Raw genomic sequence first — 22,947 nt, 5'->3', positions numbered from 1 at the left:
CAAGATTGGTTTCATCGCCAACATTACCTTTTCTTTTCCCGGTCATCATTTCGACTCAATGTGAAGTTGAGAGGATAGGCCCAATGCATACGTTATAGTAATTATTGGCAGGCCCTACCAGAACACACACAGTAGTATCAACCTACCCGGTGGTTCCATTTCAATAATATCAAATGATAATCGTCTTAAGCTCTGTGATGTGCCCATAAGGACATGATCATTGCCATATTTGGGCATATCGCTACCGTATTTTGGCGCATCACACTTTTTGTCGCATACACTTTGATAGTGTAGACAGAGCTTTATATAGGCCTTATACACAGCCCCACAAAGAACATTATAGGCACGGACTTTTAAGTAACAAATCAACACATTAAATAAACCAGATCATTGCGGGGGCCGATATAAAACAGTTATCAAACCATTTTGATTTTGAAGTGATCAGTGACAGGCAGACTACCGTACATTACAAAGCAGACTAACATTTACAGAGCATGATTGTAATAATGTGCACGGTGTACGGAGTAGACAATTATTACGTCACGCACCATGGGAACTCTGAGCAAATTTTATAATACTTATTTTAATTGCTAAGCGACATCTCTTCCACTTCATTAGCTAATTGGATAATCATTACTGTGCTAATTACGAACATTGCCAGGACGAACCAGGGGTCAACCAAATTCTTATATTTTAATAGGGTTTTCTATGTTCGTTTAGATCGAATACAAATATCAATATAGTACATAATGGTATACCAACGTGGAAGTCGTTTTTGATTACCAAATCTAACAACACCCCGTTTGTCCAGTTTTGGTGTGAGATGGCGACGACATAACAGAAAATATACCCCTGAACTAACTCTTTAGGCCTATCTTTAATCCATCATTAATAAAAGATTCATTAGGTAAGTTGGTTCCACCGAAGTTAGCGCACCACTGTGCCCAAGGAACCAACTTACCCGGGTAAATAAATAAAGCGTGAACGGGCTCATTGTGCTAGCGTTTGCTTGTGTAAATGCTAGCTGAAAGCCGACGCACGGACATATCATGGCTCAGGTAGTGAACAGTCGTTATTGAATATAAAGCTAAAATATTCCATTTGCAAAAGTAAAATTATCTCTGCAGAACAGCGATCAGCGTTTCAAGCCTAATAAAAACCATCATCGATCACAACAAATCCACTAGCTTAATTAAAAAACAAATCAGGAAACTGGACATGAACTTATGGAACGAAAATCGCCATATTAATTAGTCCATTATTAACTAAAGATTGCCCGAAGTTCCACTAGTATCAGAAGTTGCCGATGAAAAGGTTATTCAACGCGAAGCACACTACATTGCTTTGACATTAATAATACTGGAAACGAGTTGAATGTAGATTTATTCGGTAGTTTGAAACGTGTTTAGTGATACGGGTTGTCGATATGATTGAACTAAGGCAGACGGTGTATCTATCTTCACTGGCACAATACGACAGCAGGTTTGCAATCTTGCTGAACTGCTGTAACATAATGTATAGACAATAAATACAGACATTTATACAGTAAAGCTCTGTCTACACTGTCAAAGTAGTTTTACAAAATCAGTGTGATGTGCCCAAATATGGTAGTGATATGACGTCATCACATTTTTTGTCACATACAGTTTGGTAGTGTAGACAGGGACTTAAGCTCCGTCTACAATATCAAGGAGGACAATATGTTTACAACTATTTCCTTGGGTCACGGTTCTACTGTAGTATGGGGAGATATACAATATACACGACAAAAAACAATCTTCTGTTGTTTATCTGTAAACAACAGCATTTGTTTAGAATTTGTCGGAATCCGAATGTGATTTTTAAGAAATCAGCGTTTCCGACATACACATCTTTTACAAGACCTTACTCCCTTTTTTGTACCCCACCATCTAGTAATTTGAAACACAGGTAGATAAATATCAATAATTATAAGATATTTCTCCATTTAATTTCTACCTTCTACAAATTTATTACATTTAAATATTAGATGCGTTTACACCTGGTAACATCTGTACGCGGTCCGTGTCCCCTCCCGTGACCTGGTCATCCAATGCGCTACCTGCCGTCTTCTTCATATTGTACGGAATTTGCATTTCATTCTACACCTGTTCGGAACCCTTTGATGTCTTTCCGACCCAGTGACTTTTAATATTATTATGATTAAATATAGATATTGGTACAATTTTGGACAGTGCGTATGTCATGGTAGAAAGTGGCAATGTAAAACGATGTAGCAATAAGTGGTATAAGCTTAATTATTCTTTGACACTCAACACATTTTTGCTAAATGGTGGTGTCGCATTCGTATAAAAACGAAAAGAAAGTATATAAAATACAGTAATATCAGTAGTACTGTAACAGAAAATATAATAGGTACAATACATACCTACTGATATGAATTGTGACTCACAAATTATTTAGAGGTCAATTGAATACAATAATTCGAACCCAGTGAGAGTTAATACCATTCCCATGCCTTGTGAACGTTAACCTAATATTTCTATACTCAAATAGGTCAATCGCATGCCTTTTGCACGGTTACGATTCATTCACTTTTTAGCCCGAGTCTATCTATACTTCGCTTTATCACCACGTGACCAACATTAGTGACGTCATTAGAAACTTTACAAAATCAGAGTCAGTGTAGATATGTAACTAATCGGGTTGGCTTTCATTCTATGTATCAGAATTTCAATGCAGGGCATATAGCTATAACGACTTTCCATCTTTTCTAGGCCAATTAAGTCCAGAATTTTGTACTTCCCCGGAGGCTGTGTAACCGGCGATGAAACTTGTATATATTGTATTGTCCTCGATCTATTTTCACACCTGGGTGTTATACGATGTATTGTCATTGGCAATACAAAGTATGAATTAATGGGTTAAATGGATGTAGGTCATCAGAGAAACTGCTGTTAATGCAAAGTAATGTTTTAAAACGCGTCTCCTGCTAACATCATTTTGACGTGATGACGCGTTAACGGCGCTGGATCATCGATAATCGAATGACAGCTATGTACATTAAAGTAAATAATTAAATGCTTAATGTGAATACACTCCACGATATAATAAAAAGAACGTGATGACGTGTTACCAGAGCAAAGTTTATGAATAAAGACAATTATTTATATAAAAAACCTGTTTATGTAACTGCGTTTTAATAATATCCAGACTATACACCATGATACACTATACATTCTAAAGCAGCTTTTAAGGAAAATGTGAGGTCGAAATAATGCTCTGTTGTCTACACTATCAAACTAGTTTGACAAAAACGTGTGATGTTCCCAAATATGGTAGTAATATGCTTAAATATGGTAGTTATATGACATCATCATGTCCATATATGGGCACATCACATCAAGTTTGATAGTAGACAAGGCTTTAGTTAATGGTTGATGGTAGGATCATATACAATGAAAAACCTTTACACGCTATAAGAACAGCTAGTTTGACAAAAAAGTGTAATGTTCCCAAATATGGTAGTAATATGCTTAAATATGGTACTTATATGACATCATCATGTCTCTACATTCGGCACATCACATCAAGTTTGATAGTAGACAAGGCTTTAGTTAATGGTTGATTGTAAGATCATATAAAATGAAAAACCTTTACACGCTATAAGAACAGCTGAGACTAAAATCACACAAAACACTAATATTATTACCATACATAAAATAAATTGTTTAGAATAAAGTGTATACGCCACTTAAAAAATGTAGGGCTAAAACATTAATGTGATAAAAGAAACCGGAATCTACAATAGAATACCTTGAAAAAGTCATCCCGAAGAAAAAAACAACTTTATCATGCGGAAATGTATTGTTCGTGAGGCCTTTTCAATTCTTTATATGACTCATAAACCTAGGAATTCCTAGGAGACTAAAATCATCGTCCCCACCAAAACCAAAAAGAACATTTATTAACGAGAAGTGTTGGATTCTATACTTTTAAGACCATGAGAAATAATATTTATACGCGATAATTGAGACTCATCATCCCAAGGGTGTTCTTCGCGTTAATAAGGAAGCCGATGCGGTAATTGTGACGATTTGAAAACGAAATCGATAACCGAATCTTTTGTTAAATATCTTGCATTTAGGCCTATACTCCAAGAAACATTTTTTTAATAGAATTAACTAAATTCATTAACATTAATAATTATCATTATTAAAAAATTAAATATTTACTCTCAAATGCTCCTCACATGGCACACTGGCCTTTAGTCTTAAGGACAACAAATATGAACTTAACAACAGAAGGTGACAAAATATAACAAAATAAGAAATAAATCTAAATAGTAAATCTTTTGGTGTCAAATAAATATTTCTGGACATAATAATTATTTAAAATAAGCAAAATATAATATAATTATTATATTTTGCTTATTTTAAATAATAGGTGATAAATATCAATTATAAAGAATCAAATATATACAACTTGATAAAATATTTATATCTAAAATTGAAATGATGAATATTTAAAGATTTGGTGGTGAAAAATCCCCCACCCTCCTGAATCTGCCATTCTATTGTTGTGGGTGTCATATCTGACGTCATAACCTGAAAACTAGGGCAGGTATAGATACGACCATGACCGATAGCTAAATATAAGAAGTTTCCACGAGACAGCTGGAGCACTAACAAAAGCAGTCTTTAAATTATAAATGTGCAGTTATTTAATTCCTTGATGGAAAAACTCCTAATAAAATTGCATTTAAATAAGTATATTTTTTATTTCTGAATGATATATGACAACTGCTGATTGGCTGAATTGCGCGTAACGTTGTTACTGCCTAGAATGGCGGTTAAATGACCAATTTTGACTTGCTGTTTGATAGATTAACGTCGCATAGACCTGAATAAATAATAGATTGATGCAGTGTTTATGACAGTTCGTTTTCATCACGATGCCATTAGATAACATTTCACGCCGCTAGCCAAGCAAAATGATGAATCGTCTCTATGCACTGAATAAATGGCGCATTAACAGCGCGCGTAGTATAGCAGGCAATGAATAATTTTAACCAATCAGTATTATCGTTCTATAACATGCATAAGACTGTGAAGCAGGCTAATGAAACAAGAATTGACAAGGAGGTCACGTGATTGAAACTAAAAGAAACATGATCAATTTGTACTTTTAGTTTGTGCATTAATCACTTAGGCTAAAAGTAATATTTAATGAGTAACATACTCGGGGCACAAAGAAAGCATCAAATCAACAAATGAAAGTAAATGACGCTCAGAGAAATCATAATTAGACAGTCATTTCGAGTAAACTTTGTTTATGTTACTCCCAAATTGGGTCTTAATACATTGTCGTATCACGACAGATCGCATTAGATCAGGTAGAACTCATTAGAAGACAATATATCAAGCAATTATTAACGGCTTCAGCAACCTTGCTATTTTCTCTGATTTTTTTATATTCCTTTTCAATTCAATACAAAATCCATTTAGTATGTTTATTATTGTAAGGCGACACGATTGCATGATAGATACTGAGTGTGCTTTTAGTGAAAGTAAATACGATTTCATCGTAATGTACGTAAATTAAAATGCAAGGAAATCGTGTCGGGTCGCGATCTATATAATATCATATTTGATATTGTTGATGTCATGTTTGAATGGAAGTATTGACAGACCTTGAGAATCGTTTATTGTTATTAACTGTCTTAAATAACCCAGATAAATTAATATTCAATGTGATTACCAAAATGAATAAACAGAACTGTCCGGCGTGGGGGGATGGAGATGACCACACCCATCTCAGACCGTAAGTGTGCGAGTGGGGCTTGAGTTATGATTAGAAATGGCACTCAATAATAATATGTTTGTGGTGGGGAAGGGGGGGGGGGGAATAGAAATGGCAATCTACAATAATATTATGTCTGGGGGGGGGAGAGGGGGAGGAGAATTGGCACTCTACAATAATATTATATTCGTGGGGGGTGGGTGGGGGGAGCTTTTATTAATTTACCCAGGGAATTTGCATAGTTATACTGACATATTAAGTAGGCTATAATAAAAAATTATGTCATTATTGTTGATTAAAAATCACCAAAAAACAGGTTAGACGTGTTATGCAAAACCCTATTTTAAAGTACACTAACGTACGCATTAGTAATCTAAAAAACTACCTCTTCTCCATTTCAGACGTTAGTGAATATTGGCTGACGATGACGAGATTAACGACGTCTTGTATGATCAGCCTAGGTACTCTACTACTAATGCGACTAATATAATTGGCTTCAAATGAAAATTGACGATAATGGAAAATTTGCGTAACATATGAAACAATTTGGATTCGCGTTCGAGTGATGTCGATAATGCATTGGAGAGATGAAGCAGTTTTTTTTATTCAAAACCAGGTTGACGCGAAAGTTAGCATGACTTATAGAACAAACTGTACATGAGATACGTCATAGATTAATGGAAATAATTCCAAGTTAGAGTGGTCTACTAAATATAATATGCTAAACAATTAGATGATTTTGTAAGCAGAGAGATTGCTGATATACAAGAATGGAAAGTGACAACAAACACGAATAATCATCGCTAAGGGTTGAAACGTATAACAATGGGATGAAATAAAGCGGTTCTCTAACCTTGTTTTTCACAAAATCAATGTCTTACTATAATATGTGACTTATCTAACAAAGAATCGTGATAGCCTATGAGATGGTACATCCCTTCTCTGTAGTAGTCAATCACTGTAAAGGTGAAATGAACTATAAGTCACAGAACTATATTTTCATGAATGTACCAGGTTAAAATATACAGGAGCACGTGTACACATTGCATTTAGGCCTATATTAACAAGTTAGCGCCGCCACAAAGCCTGGGAAGAGATTCGACTTCAAGGAAATGAAGATGCACCACCAGCTCCAGTTATCTCGGACATCAATAGACGTGGACCCAAAAAGGGCGTATCCCCACCTCAAACGTTCGCCCTATAAATTTGAATTATTTTTACAATTATCTAATCAAATTTCCATCAACAACACATACAATTCATTCAATTCTGAATGTTTTATATTCTTAAATTGATGTTGTGAAATGTTGTTATATTATTAGTATTGTTTATTGGTTTTTCTGTCAAGTAGGGAGACCCATTGCCACATTGGAGTCAAAAGCAATTAACGCAATAAAACATACATTTGAAATAATAACAAATAAGTCCAGTAATTATCTCTAGTGTTTGGACATAAAAAAATAATGATAAAGGTTTGTGTCGAGCGCAGTTACTACTAATGTGTTTTTGCTGATAATGCACGAACAATGTGTGCGATTGATTGAGGAACGATTAAAATAGACCCAAAGTAATGTTAGCATACTGCGTTAATGTATCCGAACAGCGATCCACAAAATTACTCTAGGCCTTTGCTAAGTATCATGCAAATATATACGGATTATGTTCTAGATATTTTTTTAAAAGGTAATGCATGATCCATTATGAACCGTAGTAAAGTGGATTCTATTTTTTCTTTGGTAATCCAAGAATATATGTTTCTTTTTCTGGGATCTATCAACGTAGAAGCTTTGGCTAAGGGGTTTCCAGCCCTAAAGGCATTAGTAATATAGTGTTTAGTGCCTTTTTCCTTTCCCCGTCTGTTTTCAATTCTCCGAGTTTTTTTTATAATATCGAGATTCAACTAAGTGCTTTTATATCAATAACCATTAATTCTTAAGCTGACGTTTCTTTGAATGACACGTGGTCTTGCGAATGTTACCCCAGAAAAAATAGATTTAAGACGCTTGAATGAGACTGCTAAGCAGCAATAATCATTAGCTACGTTCTTGTTTACAAATTCGATGCAAGTCATCTAATACAATCTAATGTAATATCTTAAATAGAATAAGAGCCGTTTCATTCCGCCACTGATTGTTTTCAATAAATTATCTGATGTAATGAAAACAAGATCTATAGTTCCACTTATTGACGATAATCTTCATAGATTAAACGTGATAAGACGAGAGTAATAATTCGGTGACATAAATTGCAATTGTGGTTTCCATGTAGTTAAAGAACATTCTTTAATGTCGCATTTAATTCAGAAAATTATATCTTATTTTGGTTATTTAAATACGATGAAAGTTAATCAATCAGATTCAAATATACATTCGATTAAACTCGGGACGTTTCGCGAGGATATTGGCATGCCCCACCTCTCATATCAGGGACTTTTGGACAGAATTAATCAAATATATTTATAGTTGATAACCAAACCTCTTCCGATAAATCATGTTAAAAAATTGACAGATCCAGGCCGATGGAGACGAGAGAGTGTTCGGAAGTGTATAGAGAGTGTCCAGAGGAGCAGAGTGTCCAGAGAAGCAGAGTGTCAGGAGGAACAGAGCGTCCGGAGGAGCCGAGAGTGTCGGGAGGAGTCGAGAGTGGCCGGAGGAGGAGCCGAGAGTGGTCGAAAGAGGAGCAGAGAGTGTCTTGAGGAGCAAGCTATGAGGAGCGGAGAGTGTCCGGAGGAGCCGAGAGTGTCCGGAGGAGCAGAGAGTGGCCGGAGGAGCAGAGAGTGACTGGAGGAGCAGAGAGTGACTGGAGGAGCCGAGATCGCCCGGTAAAGCCGAGATAGTTCCTGTACTCACGGATCACCAATGGCAATGTTACGATCTTTATGATTATTTATTCCATTCTAATTAAACACGTAAACAACGAGTAAAACAAACTTTACGAATTATAGGGCTAAATCCTAATCTCTTAAAATGTCCACTGCGACCTAATTAAATTAGCCTACGTATTACTGTATAGAAATGATAAGGGAAAATTCAAGATAAACAATAATTAAAGAAAGATTTTATAACAGTATTCGACAGAATGAGGTGTTCCATTTAACAACTCAATCTTAAACTAACTAGCATGTAATTCACTTGTTTAGGGGCATTGACTTTGACGAAGTAAGTCGATTGAAGAAATACCGCAATTGATAGATAGATGAATACCATCAGTTAATGAGTGGATGATTATTAAATTCATTAAATTGATCATCAATGAATTCAATTCGTTCTTAAAGATATCAACTCTCGCATATTGTAGCTATAATACGTCCAGGTACGCGCAACACACCGAAACGTTCGCTAATTGGATAAACGATTACCACGTGATACAGGATTTTACTTCGAAATATCGTCTTCGGGATCATCAAGATGTTGTCATGACGACGATTAAGAATCATCAATTGGTTCGATTGCCTCTTATATATTATTGATATCGCCATATCCGATCATGATGTTATTACATTATAAATTCGAATTGACGATTAAATTCTAGAATGCATTTTAACGTTACGTTATTAAAGTATTAATCTGGTTTTTAAAACATTTTCTTCGGCCATCGGAATATCAAACGTGCAGGTAAAGTATAAAATTCGACCTCCACTTATTGAAGAAAACGTGTGTGCTCTAACGCTAATGGAACGAGTATGACACTACAACAAGCTACAGTGAAATTAATATCTACACAAATCATTTTAATGCTGAAGATAATAAGTATATATATAATTTATACTGTCAATGCGATTAATGGTTTTACTACCATGCGAAAGAGTATACTTGTCAGTTCCATAAAATATAGGCGTGAAACACATTCACAGTAGTACTGATGATGACAAAATATTCACAAATGTTCACTCCTTTTTAGTGTGACAGATGATAATACATTGTACACAATAGAGCCCGTAACGCTTAGTTTCCCACAAGCAAAAATCCTGCCGCAACGCAACGTATAGGAAACTCTTCAATCAATTCCAAATTCCCCTCTTACAAGATCACCGTTGCGACGTATACGTAAGCAGAAAATCGTGTTGAATAATAGCCTATACGTCTATGTGCACCAAGCGTGCTTTCGTCGTCCGATCCACTTGCGACATGCAATGTTATTATATACGGCACTTGCGTCAATACGTTGCGTCTACGTCTTTGTGTTGCGCTGCGCACTAAGTGGGAAACAAGGTTAAAGGGACACCTTTGTGACTCAACAAAGTAGACCTATCTCATTAAAAGGGGTGTCCCTGAATAGGTTCTAGGGCCTACTTTACGTGACAATGCAGACATTAGGCGAATGTGCTTTTTTACGGTTTTGGCGTTCCATACATTTCTAAGCAGGTCAATATAGCACTATTTTTACATCCCTCATCTGTTTCCTTGAAATTGAAAAACATGTATCTAAAAAAAGTACAGTATGTGATTCCTCTGAGATGAGTGATGATTTAGGCTCAGGAGATAAAACATGGCGCCAAGCAGGCAATGGGCGCTGCACGGCAAGGTAAAGATAAGAAATGTATTAAAAGAACTATTACAACACTGATTCATAAGTATAATGATAGAGTATACAACGATTGATATTATAAGATGTGCTGTCTGATTGAGAAGATATTGACCTTGAAGAATAAACAAAACTCTTTGATTGATTCCGATTTTAATTTTTAATATTGAAGGCCTAAAATTGGTCATGAATTGAAGAATTTGCGTCCTCGGTACGGTAACGTTTGCCTACTCGTGAGGTGGGCCTGTCTGTGCTGTATTTTGCGAAATGTATTGAATGAAAAGGTGGCCGAAGGAGAGTTGGTTGAACATTGCATGCAATGCTTGCCTCAATTTCAAATAATATCATTGTTGTTATTCATTGCGAAAAGGATAGGTTATTTTGTTTTGAAGAATAAAGTACCGACAGAGGACAGAGGGGAGGGGGATGGTGAGATGTAATCAATGACAATGAATGACGATGAACAAGATTAGGAACGGAATAGGAGGAGGGAGGGGTTGGGTCGGTACATAACAGACATATAGGAGGGAGAACATTTCGGAGGACATGTGATAATGAAGAAAATAATACACTGATAAAATGAAATTATATATTAGTGAATAACAACAGTAATTCGTTTTAAATAACTTAAATAGTACAGTAGGCCTAGTAATATGTTATGAGTGAATAAATTGCTTTACATGGGGTAGACACCTGACCTAGTTCCATCAATCCTCACTACACCCATCCCCTACACGTGGGGACCCGATCTACCAATTTCAATTTACGTTTCTAAATGGGCATATCCAAAGGTTGTCAACACGTTGGCATCTACACAAAAATACTCGCCATACCATCCACTATCACATGTATTCCCAAATGTAGATTAAAACACATGTAACTATGTCAAAACACTCCAGTACGACAAACAAAAAATCACAAACATTTTAAACCCCAATCTTTTTACGAGGAGGTGATGAGAGGATGCTCGATAAGGCTTTCATGTTTAGCCTCTGTTTTCCACCTTGCTGTTTTAGCTTTAGCTAAGTTTGTTGAATCTTCTAAGACGTATGGTAACGCAAGGAGGTAAGAGCAACGCAAGCGAGTTGACCAATGACAATTCGGATTCTCCATCTCCATCCTTGAAAATTACTTGTGTTGCGCTTTACGTCCTTGAGTTCGTCGTATATTTTCAATATGTTGATATGACGTAACGTAAGGATAACGTACGCGCTACGCACGGATTATCTTGTGCTTGGTCAAATTGCTGGAAACCTATAGAATGGAAACCGAGCCAACCATAATGTTGAATAAGTGACTCGAAAGCAGTTGCAGACGAGTATACTTGATTGCTAGTTTCCTTCTTTTTTGATTGTACACCATAATATAAACACTTAACTGTAACGAACAGGTTATTGCGATTTATTTATATTTTAAATAAGAAGAACAATTCCCCGCGACTAAATAAATGATTAATTTATTATAAGGACCAATTGCCTATATATTGAAATACAATTTTAGGCCTACATTAATACTTTAATCGTTTAGTTGAGACATAATCAGACAGAGAATTGATTTATAAGTAGGCGTCGATTAACGCCAGCAACTAAGAGTGTTTTTTATTTTGTTATCGTTTTAATAGACTCGTTAATTAACAAAAATAAAGTAGCACTAGACAAATGTTTTAATGTGCATGACGGCATGTCCTATATAAACACTACCGGTATATTAATTACAATATAGCTACCATCAAAAATGTTTTTAAGAATTTAATTAACAATTAATGTTAACAGAACATACCAGTAAGTCGAACTATACCAAGAATAAGGAATATTAATTTATATATTATACTAATTAAACAGATTAATTTAGTGCCTATTATGTGTTTACGATCGCATCTAATAACGAATTATTTATTAGTATTTATATAGCCTAATTGAAAAATGAATATTTCGAAGCTACTTTGTTTCCACGTAGATAGCCGCCCGTGAATATAGGCCTAATTAGTTTCTTTTATTGGTAATTCGATAAAATCTAAATTACTTAATGGAAACATAATAAGCGGTGGTTTATTTTTGTAAGCTGAAAGACGAGCAAACATGTTGAATACAGTACGGTCATACCATTGTTTAAAACTTGATTCACACGGAACGAACGCGCTGCCGATTATACTAAAAATCTTCATGGTTCCCACCAGATCCCAACGCAAGACGCAAGCACAACAGAAGCGAGTTGACCAATGACAAGCAACAGTTCGGATAATCCATACCTTGTGATTGGTCAAATTACTTGCGTTGTGCTTACGTGTTTCTCGATTCGTGAGACCTCTGTATCGCCGTGCACATGATATATCCAGTATCATAGGCAACTTATAAAATACAGTGTCACATAATGTCACCGTGTAGTAACGCATGTACGTTGAGGATGGGTTATAATCAGATTGCTTATTTATTAAAGGCGTCACATGTGATACATGTGTGACACTGTATTACATAAATATTGTATACGATGCTGGAGATAGACACAGGACTCCGATAATCGACTAGCATCAATGCTTGAAGAAGAGTTATTCAGTCACCTAATATCGTAAACAGGGGAAGTAATTCTTGTATTATCGTGTAAGGCAAATTGCCGACGGGTACCTTATCCTGTCAATCAATTCAATCTCCAATGTTTATATCCACAAATCGAGTGCGGAGTACGTCAATATAGGTCTAATTAATGGTTTAATGAAACCTATGCGTCGTGGAAATAGAATTTAATTCAAGTACCGTCTCGCGACTTTATTCTCGGACCATTAGAATCAATCGGTAATCAATACGATACTGATATACGTATATAATACAGCTGATTAATTCTGTATAAATAATTCCATGAACGTGAAATACACAAAGTTTGCGTCAACGGATCCGTAACAGACGACTGTTAGAATAGACTAGACTATATTACGCAATAAGCTGCACACGAGATATAGGCACTAATGGCGTCCCATAATATAGGGATATTGGCGTGAACTACGATGACTTCACTAAAAATATTGTGGAGTTAGTAGACTGTAAACAAAAGCAGATCTCCCTTTTAAACATTAATTTGAATGTCTAACCTGCGTTAGAAATTACAACATAAATTAGCGCCCTCACCGGTTTATTATGATTTTATACCAAACTCATGCGTAGACGTCTGTTCGCCGTTTCCTTCTAAGGTCAAATACAGTACAGTATTATATATATGTTTTACCAAGTAAGGTGGAATATTGGGCAAATGAGTGTCAGGAAAAAGGAAGGGGGAAAGAGGGTGAACTGAAAGTAATTCGAACTATACACAGGCTTCATTCATACAAATTATTACTTACATAATTCTGGAAAAAAAACAATATTCTTTCCACATAATATAGATAGAAAATGTTTTTGTCAATTATATCAACCTTGAAAATGTGTACTGAATAAGGGTTGGCTGTAGTGTTATACATTATATATATTTACAACACATTGTATCCATCGTTCGGTTCACATGGGAAAGTGTCATTTTAATATTGGGTCCCTGAATAGGGGTATACCTGAATATGGGTGTCCTAATTGTGGTACCGTGTCACAAAGGGAGGGGTCTTCATTACTCCTCTATACGGAAGTGAGTAGGCCTATATGCATACTTTTTTCCCATGCGATTGATTCGATGTGTCGATGTTCATTATAACAGCATTAGTATTCTAAATTGAATTCTTTAAATTTAATGTGTAAATGTCAGCAATCTTGTGATATTTAACAGTAAAAACCGCCACCATTGATAAGTTTGTCAGTCTAAATGTTGTATATAGCGGGGCCTAGGATTTAGTCTAAACAGCAACGATATTTGATAGACACAATACTGGTAATGCAGGCTAACCATCAGCGCAAGGTCGGTGGTTTAAATGTATGGGGGTGGGTTCGAGTCACACCCGAGAATTACTTGCTAATGTTTTCGCAAGTGTTCAATGTACTTAGTAGGCCTAACGTACAACATTACGTCAGAGTAGGATCAAACATCTGACCAATACTCAACTCCCTGGAAAACTATACTCTACAGTACAGTTAAATACAATCATCATGAAGGCTAAAAAAAAAGTTACATATATCATCGAGGTTACAGCTCAAAATGAGACTGTGGGGGTTTTTAAGCACTTCCCGATTATGAATTAGTTAGCTTGCGAAATCATCAATAATTTAATTAAAATTTAAATTGCTTTAATTAGCAATCTATTAACGTACATATCTCGACTGTACACTTTTCCCATTAACACTCGCTTTCGGAACTGCGAATATTAAAGCCAAGATGATATGGCTGGGGAGTGTAACTTCTAATAAAATATATCCAAAGTCTATCATTTACGTTTGATTAAAATTAATTTCCGTCTGCAGGAAAGAGAGTGTGTTAACGTTCTCCAATTAGACTGAATCTATTAATGAAAAGGCCTAAGCCTAAAGCGACCACTCATAATGCTTTATTGACGAAACTGTTGAAGCTTACGGCAAGAAATCATTAACACATCTTGCAAACATTATATTAATTAGAAATAGTTGAGCAAAATAGGTTGTGAAAGTTCTTCGTTTATTTGCCAGTATTTTTTCATTAGTTTAATATGATTTTATGAAATAATGTACGTATCAGTGGAAAGCAATAATAATCTATGTTAAGTTGTTTCGCTTTTCTTGCTACATCGTCTGACGAGAAAAGGGCACAGGAAAATGCGCGCGTACAAAAAAGTGTACGGTTTATTAACAGTGTTTGGACGCGCGCGTCCAATTCGCGTCTCTTTGGGGTTTCATCTGATGATATGATACATTTAAAGTAGTTCATGTAGACTTTTAGTAGACTTCTTAAGTCGTAGTAGCCCGTTGAGTTGATTAGTTGATGGACATGTCAAGCGTCACACAAGTTATCTAGGCATAATTTCACAAGTTAATATATAGTGAAAACGTCGTGTATTTCTGAACTCCACCTTAAACAAAGATGGGGGAAGGGATGGGCGTGAATCACACATCTGAAATAGATTCATGAAAGCAGAAAGCAGCCTATAACAGAAACATTGATATGAATGGCGTTGTGGCAATTCAGGAACGTGAGGTTGGGGATGGGAGAAGGATCAGGTGAAAAATAGAAATATTCGTGGAAGAAGTTAAACAATTATACTCAATAAAATGTTCGACTCACCTCAAATAGTCTTTTTTACACAGGATCATTCCCCTCTTCGAATAGCACGATGGTCCGATATCCCCAAGTTGCGCATCACAACACGCGCACTTCAGACAACCGGTATGCCAATAATTATCAACAGCAAACAGTAAAAACCTGTCCACAATGCTGCTTCCACATCCCGCGCAAAATCTGGCAGACGATGAATTCATACTGTTAGCTGTGTTTGCGTTTGGTCTCATATTTTCTTTACTTTCTGAAGACGCTGCAAAAAAAGAAAATGGGTTTCTTAAGTAGTTAGTTTTTGCAAGAAAAATTCGAACAATTTAAATGCGACAGACAAGATTTCTGGCTCGGGTATAGTTAGGCCAACGGAATGTAAAATACAAGTGAAAGACTTAATTACAATTAGTGAAGGTGCTTGTTGTGCATGCTTGATCGAGCTTCAGATGAACAAGTTTTAACTAAATAGAAATTGTCGCCCGACCTACATCTTCGGCTTGATAGGAAAATACGGGTTTCGCACACTGAATATCTAAACGCGTTCAATTAACGGGATCTTTAACAGCCCGTCTTACAACTAAACGGCTTAAATTATTTTATTAAGACGCAATAAACGCCATGGTGACGAATCCATTATACGACGAAACATAGGCAATATGCCATGTGAACTATTTCAGTCGGTTTATATTACGTTAGGCTTAATCTAATTGTGTGTTTTCTTGTTGATCGACGCATTGGACCCCACTTATCTGGTCAGAGGTAAGCCCTGGACATCTGGCCTACCTGATTATAGTCGAGGTCTAAAGTAATGGTAGAAAAACATCATTAATTTTTATTTCACTATAGATATTCCACTTAATACTGTCAGCTGCGGGTCTAATTGGGACAATTAAAGGTAGAAGCTACTCCTCGACCGCCCGCAGAGACTTCAGATTCCAAAACACTGTATAATATTGCGACGCGAGAGGTTGCAGCGGTTCGTACGAGATGGCTACACTTATCTTCGCAATGAACATTCTCTTATCGTGAATTTTTAGGGTCGGTTAATTTCAGGTCACCGATTACCAGTAATAACATATTCAATAATAAAATGAATTCAATAAACCTGCGTTAGAGTCAGATGTCTCATATTCGCCTTGGCGTTAGCGAACGTTAAAGGACGGTATATTCATTCATTCATTCATTCATTTATTTGATCAAAATCACATAAAACAAGTAAAAAGGTTCATGGATAAAACACTATTAAAAACAACATACAGTATAAAACAATTATAAAAATATTTTAAAACATCTAAAACCGTATAAAAACAATGTTTAAAATATTTTTAAAATATTTAAAAAGCCATGACAAACGCAAATACAGTCCCAATAATGAACGTGTGACGGCATTTTGATTAAATTCATGACATGTCAGAGCTACAGTCTGTATATTCGAAAACAGAATCACAATGATATAGAATGCATTTATAAAAACACAGGACCTAATGCCTTTCCGTTTAGCATATCGGACAAGGCCTACTACAGGAAAATATTTTTCGTAAAAACAAAATCATTTTCAGTGATATCTCAAATCATCCATTAGACAACACAGTGGTTCAATTTGCAATGCACTTACCTTATGTCATGTCAAACATTAATATTATGTGATGTACATTTCTTTATCTCATTGTTTTCATAAGTCCCTTGGCATAATCTTGAGCACAAACACGTTTTTAATTTCTCGGGATTCTATGATTTATATAGCTTTTAAGATGACAGCGTGATGGACGACGGTTTTTTTAATTGTGATTGTTCGTTTATTATACAGATTCATAAATAGATCAAAGGTATGGTACGCCATTTATCGGTTTATAACTTTAAAACATCACCAGATCACACTGCGTGATACGTATTCTTTCTGTCAAAATTTTTATGACAATCCACATTCACAAATGTAAAAGTATGGTACGCCAATTATCTTAATAACTGTTTCTGCTTTCGATTTATGACACGCTCGGTCTGTTTCATCATTGCCTCGACCTATCCATCCACCTTGATAAGTTGTCCGAGGAATCGAGTGACTAACGTCCCGATATGCAAACACAAATGAATATATACCGTAGTTGTTTTATTTATTCCATTATTGTTTTATAAGAACTTAATGGAAATGTATTAATTATTTATAGTTGTAGCTTATTTTGAATTTTAAAACTAGCTTGAAAACGGTACCGTTTAATTTTTCTAAGGTCAAGGACCATTTGTCTTTGTACGACGCCGCACAACACGAGAAACAAGTACGTTCGATAATGGCTGTGTATAAGCCCTGTTCACACACAAATTTGTAAACGGAAGGCAAGCCCAATGGTATTACATTTTTGTGTCTGAAGAGGAGTTGATTTCTATACAACCAAGACCAAGTAATATACACCGTCTGAATAACAAAACAAACGTGCTACATGATCACTTTTATAATACACTCACTATACTAAAACAAACAGTCTATAGACACGAGACACGAAACAGCATCGTTATTGAAGCGCACAGGCAAAGAAGCGTTTTGTACCGAGGAAGTGCATACAAATCGAATCAAAGCCATGGGTAGGCTTCAACAATACGGAGTGTAATGTTACAATTTAAACTGTTGGTTATGTTATTTTGAAGTATCGTGTAGTGTACACTCAGGGAATTAACGTATGCATTAATGTGCAGCAAGAATTCAAATCATTTCGTACCAGAAATCCGCGGTGCAGTTTATCCGTAGAAAAGAAACAAGAGCAGGCATAATGGCTAGCTACCAAGACATTTGACTTTGTAAGTAGTCCGGTTCAACCATCACACTTTTTTATGCGTATATAAAGCATTTGCTAGCCCGACACTGGTTGTCCAAATTCAAGATATTAAACGTAAAAGAGTCGGCATAGCGGGGCGAAAGAGTATATTGGGACAAAAAAGGAAAAGGGGCTGACATAACTATGTTATAGAGACTCTAAATGTATAAATTATCAATAACACCTAAAAATATGTTACTCTCTCCTCCTAAACCACACGTTAAAGCATTTCCAATATAATTCCAATTTTTACTCATTCGAGTCATTTGTTCACAATCATTCACAGAGAGACGTCATCATAAATCCACTAATTACATGGTTCCTGTCCATTAAATGGGTATTGTAACCCGATCAATTATATAATGAAACATATATACAGTATTTATAAATAAAGTTCTTCCCAACCTAATCATATGTTTTATGAGGATTAGATAACTTAAAATCTATCCTGAAGGCAACGTCTTTAGTACCATCAAAGGATAAAAAGTATAGCTCTATGTCCTAATCTGTGTTTCTGTCATGTGGGAAAATACATTAGGAAAGACGTAAACCACCGTGATGCCTGTCATGTGTGAACATACTTTTCAATGTTCCAATCTCAACCGATGACACCTTTCGATGTTTCAACACGTTTCAATGAAAATAATCAGCCGACAGTTATGACAACAACACGATTCAATAATAAAGTAACATGGTACTCTTGATAGTGTTTTAAACTATGGACGTACTGTCCAGCAATCAGTACGCAGACCAAAGGGACTGGCCCAGAATTTGTTAATATGATTCGCTAATAATTCAGGCGAGGGGCGCCAGGTCTAATAATTCGCACGAGGAGCGCCTAGGTCTAATAATTTAGGCGATGGGCGCCTAGGTCTAATAATTCGCACGAGGGGCGACTAGGTCTAATAATTTAGGCGAGGGGCGCCTATGTCTCCAGGGTTCAATTCTCCCTTTACTACTTTGAAGTGTATTATGTTTATTCTTACCAAAGAACAATTATTGATCCATGTGTGTGCGTGTGTATGAGAGGGAGGGGAGGGGGAGAAATAATTATATTAAAGGCTCCTCTCCAAATCCTCACTTAAAGTGCGTTCTTCCATGTATAAAAATAATATCAATGCATTAAGACTATAATAACATGATAAAGATATAATGGATAAGTTTAATTTTAAAACCTTTAAGAAAAATACAATAATACGTACTGTCGTTTTTAAAACCATGTGTAATCTAATTGCATAAGTTTAGTCTAAACACAGGTTCGATAGTTAACGGATACTATATATAAGGTAATCGATTACAGCGACTCATTGTTCGATGTTCTTATCTACACGAAGCGGAACGAACAAGATGGCTTTGAAATAATCTATAGTAAGCAGGTAGTGTTTTCTGGTTAAAAAAAGATTAAACATATTGCCCTTGGACTCTATCATTACTATCCCAATATCAAAACAAGCCACAACACCGGGAATGAAAACATGGAGAAGAGGAAGCAGGCCTGGAAAGTGGGAAACAGCCGCAGATGGCTTCCTCCCACGAACAAGTTTTACCGTTATCTGGCGTTTCGATAGACGCAATCTAAGCATAATTTCCTTACCTCTCGCGTACAAACCTCCTCAGAACAAAGCCCTCTACACGCAATATTAACGGAAACGCCCGCTAATACTCTCATCTTTCCGAGATGCTGCTATTAAGATGATTAAATAACAACAACAGATAACGGAAACAATTGAAACAATGTACAACATAGAATTTAGTGATAAGACAATTTCTGTATTTATGACGTTGACTGCGTTTCCTCCTGTCCGCAGTGATTATTGATGATATGGTTGTGGTTACAGTAATCAAAGATACAAATTGACGTCTAAAAAATGTGATAAAATAGATAAAAATGCCTGCGATAACTATCAAAAACTTTAAAATAAAAAAAAATATATACAATAAAATTACAAAAATTTGTATTACGCGCTGATATAAAAAGAGTGTTTAAGTAATAGGCTTATAAAAGTAAAGTCGTATCAACACGTGCCGTAAATTAATAAAAACGATATCAATTTTTGTGTGAAAGGTTTTGTGGTAGAGCGCTGCAGTGACCAATTAATATTTAGATGCGCGGACAAACAACCAACCATGCGTATAAACGATCGTCTGCAATTTGAATATGTAGAGAAATGTTCTTTTATAATGTACAGTGTATATGTGAATACAGGTCACAAGACTGTGTTCGCGTGGAGTACATTCATGTCAGGCCCGTGACGTGTGGAACGGCCGTGTCCACACGTGCTGAAAAAGGTCACGTCAGTCAACGCATAGAATGATTGGCATGGGAAAAGGAAAAACACTAAACTTAAGTTACGCCCTGTGATTTCTTTCGAAAGTTGAACACCACTTCCGTAATATTCCCAACTATCATGGTCTACAAAAAGCATGTTGTCTGCAAACCGACTACAGTTATACGAAATCCCGCGTAAATGCGTTTCATTAAAAGATAAATTGTTTATAATGTTTAAGCTTTCGAGTTAGAGTGGTGCGTGTATTTGTCTGTGTGTTTTAATTTACATTCCACTCAAAAGCTTTGTACATTTCCACATATGGCCATTCGTTACTGCCTGCTATATGCATTACTCAATTACAGCATATTAATTCCATTGTTTAATTTCATGCCTCAGTGAAATTAATTAGTAAATTAAATTGAAAATTATGAATTTATATTTAATATTCACAATCAGTGAATCATCGAAGTTAAATGGATAGGCCTTAATAAACAGAGACAACAAGGTTGACATCACAATTATGTTTATTTTTTAAAGACAGAATATCGGAAAAATGGAATGTCCATTATCAGACATTACAGTATAAACATTCATCAATCACATTTTAATATGATCAGTTTCAACGTCTTACACGAGTCTGCGCATGCTCACCAGGTTTATTGATTACATTACGCGCTTCAAAACACGTTAATAAAACGCGTTTACTTCATACACTTTTCGTTTGGCAATTGTATTAACGTTAAACGTAGCCCTCAACCGAAACGCGTTTATTTCATACACCTCCTTTTTTGGCAATAATGTTGAACGTGAACTACTGCTAAAACGCGTTTATTTCATACACTTTCCTTTTTGACAATGTTAATAATGTTAAACGTACTACAAAACGTGTTTATTTGATACACCTCCTTTTTTGGCAATGTTACTAATGTTGAACGTGAATTACTGCTAAAACGCGTTTACTTCATACACTTCCCTTTTTGACAATGTTACTAATGTTAAACATACTACAAATCGTGTTTATTTGATACACCTCCGTTTTTGGCAATGTTACTAATGTTACACGTGAACGTACCGTGCTCTCAATTAGAACGCGTTTACTTTGACATTCACCTCTATTTTGGCAATGTTGCTATGTTAAACGTGAACGTAAAGCGCTTAATTGAAACGTGTTTATTCGTACATTTTTTCGACGTGAACAAGTTATGGTATTACGAAGTTCTTTTTTGACAGTGGTCCGTTAAGGTTTTCAGTTTACTCTCAGTTTTCAATGAAAACATTGGAAATTAGACGGCCGCGTAAAGATCAAAAACCCCGATGATAAGTGGTTTAATTAAATAGATTAGCAAGTGACAAAATCCAGGACTAACAATTAACTCATTACAGCTGGAGGTCATGCATTAATATATTAAAAAGAAAAAATAACAATTCGTAAACATGCGGTGCGGTTACGGAATCGTGTTTAGGATTAGACAATTAAAGATGAAGTGGGTCGAAAACTTTATAAATGATCATTTAGACAGTGTATAATAATAATAAATAATAATTATAATTAAAAAAACCAAAAGATTACGGTACACTAATGGAAATATCAGTTATCAATGTTTGTGGATCAAAGCAGAGCTAAAGAAAAACCTAATCTCGTCAGCAAAAGCTATGACGTGCAGGTAGGTTGATGTTATACATGTGATATCATAGCGTAACTCATATAACGCGATACAGCGTTTAATGTTTTTTAGATCGTCATTGCTATGACGCGATAAAGCGTTTGATGTGTCACTTCACTATATGAAGCAACATCATACAGCGTTTGATGTGGCACGTCAAATCACCACTACTATGACGCGACACAGCGTTTAATGTGACACGTCATATCACCACTACTATGACGCGACACAGCGTTTGATGTGGCACGTCATAGTACCACTACTACGACGCGACACAGCATTTGATGTGGCACGTCATATCACCACTACTATGACGCGACACAGCGTTTGATGTGGCATGTCATAGTACCACTACTACGACGCGACACAGCATTTGATGTGGCACGTCATATCACCACTACTATGACGCGACACAGCGTTTCATGTGGCACGTCATAGTACCACTATGACGCGACACAGCATTTGATGTGTCACGTCAAGCTAAATGCATGACATAAATGAGGGTATAGCCTACTGCATATGGTTTATAATGTGCGACTTTATATATACATAGGCCGGTGTATAAGACGTATAAACTTTAGTATAGGCCTATATTGATGATACAACAAACATTTTAAAATGATGCAATTAATATTAATATTACTATTGCCTAAGCAAATTCACATTCAAATTCACATTCAGAATTAAATAAATTGAGCGTAAAGTTGAGAATCCACATTTTAGGGCGAGGAGAAACTAGAGGATAATACT

The 22,947-nt window shown here is 35.8% G+C and overlaps 2 protein-coding genes across 2 annotated transcripts in view; one reads left to right on the top strand and one right to left on the bottom strand.

Moving 5' to 3' along the window:
• Positions 1–22,947, top strand: part of LOC144836908 (melatonin receptor type 1B-B-like) — a 304,056-nt gene that overhangs the window by 145,832 nt on the left and 135,277 nt on the right. The gene's annotated exons all lie outside the window — the stretch shown is intronic.
• Positions 1–22,947, bottom strand: part of LOC144836936 (LIM domain transcription factor LMO4-like) — a 45,240-nt gene that overhangs the window by 17,233 nt on the left and 5,060 nt on the right. Inside the window, exon 2 of the mRNA XM_078691881.1 lies at positions 15,472–15,718. Coding sequence (XP_078548007.1) covers positions 15,472–15,718 — 247 coding nt within the window. The remainder of the gene's footprint in view (positions 1–15,471; positions 15,719–22,947) is intronic.

Source organism: Antedon bifida, chromosome 3, assembly GCF_963402885.1.
Source record: "Antedon bifida chromosome 3, ecAntBifi1.1, whole genome shotgun sequence".
NCBI lineage: Eukaryota > Metazoa > Echinodermata > Crinoidea > Comatulida > Antedonidae > Antedon > Antedon bifida.
The sequence above is the reverse complement of the archived record's forward strand: the minus strand, read 5'-3'. Positions and strand labels throughout refer to the sequence as shown.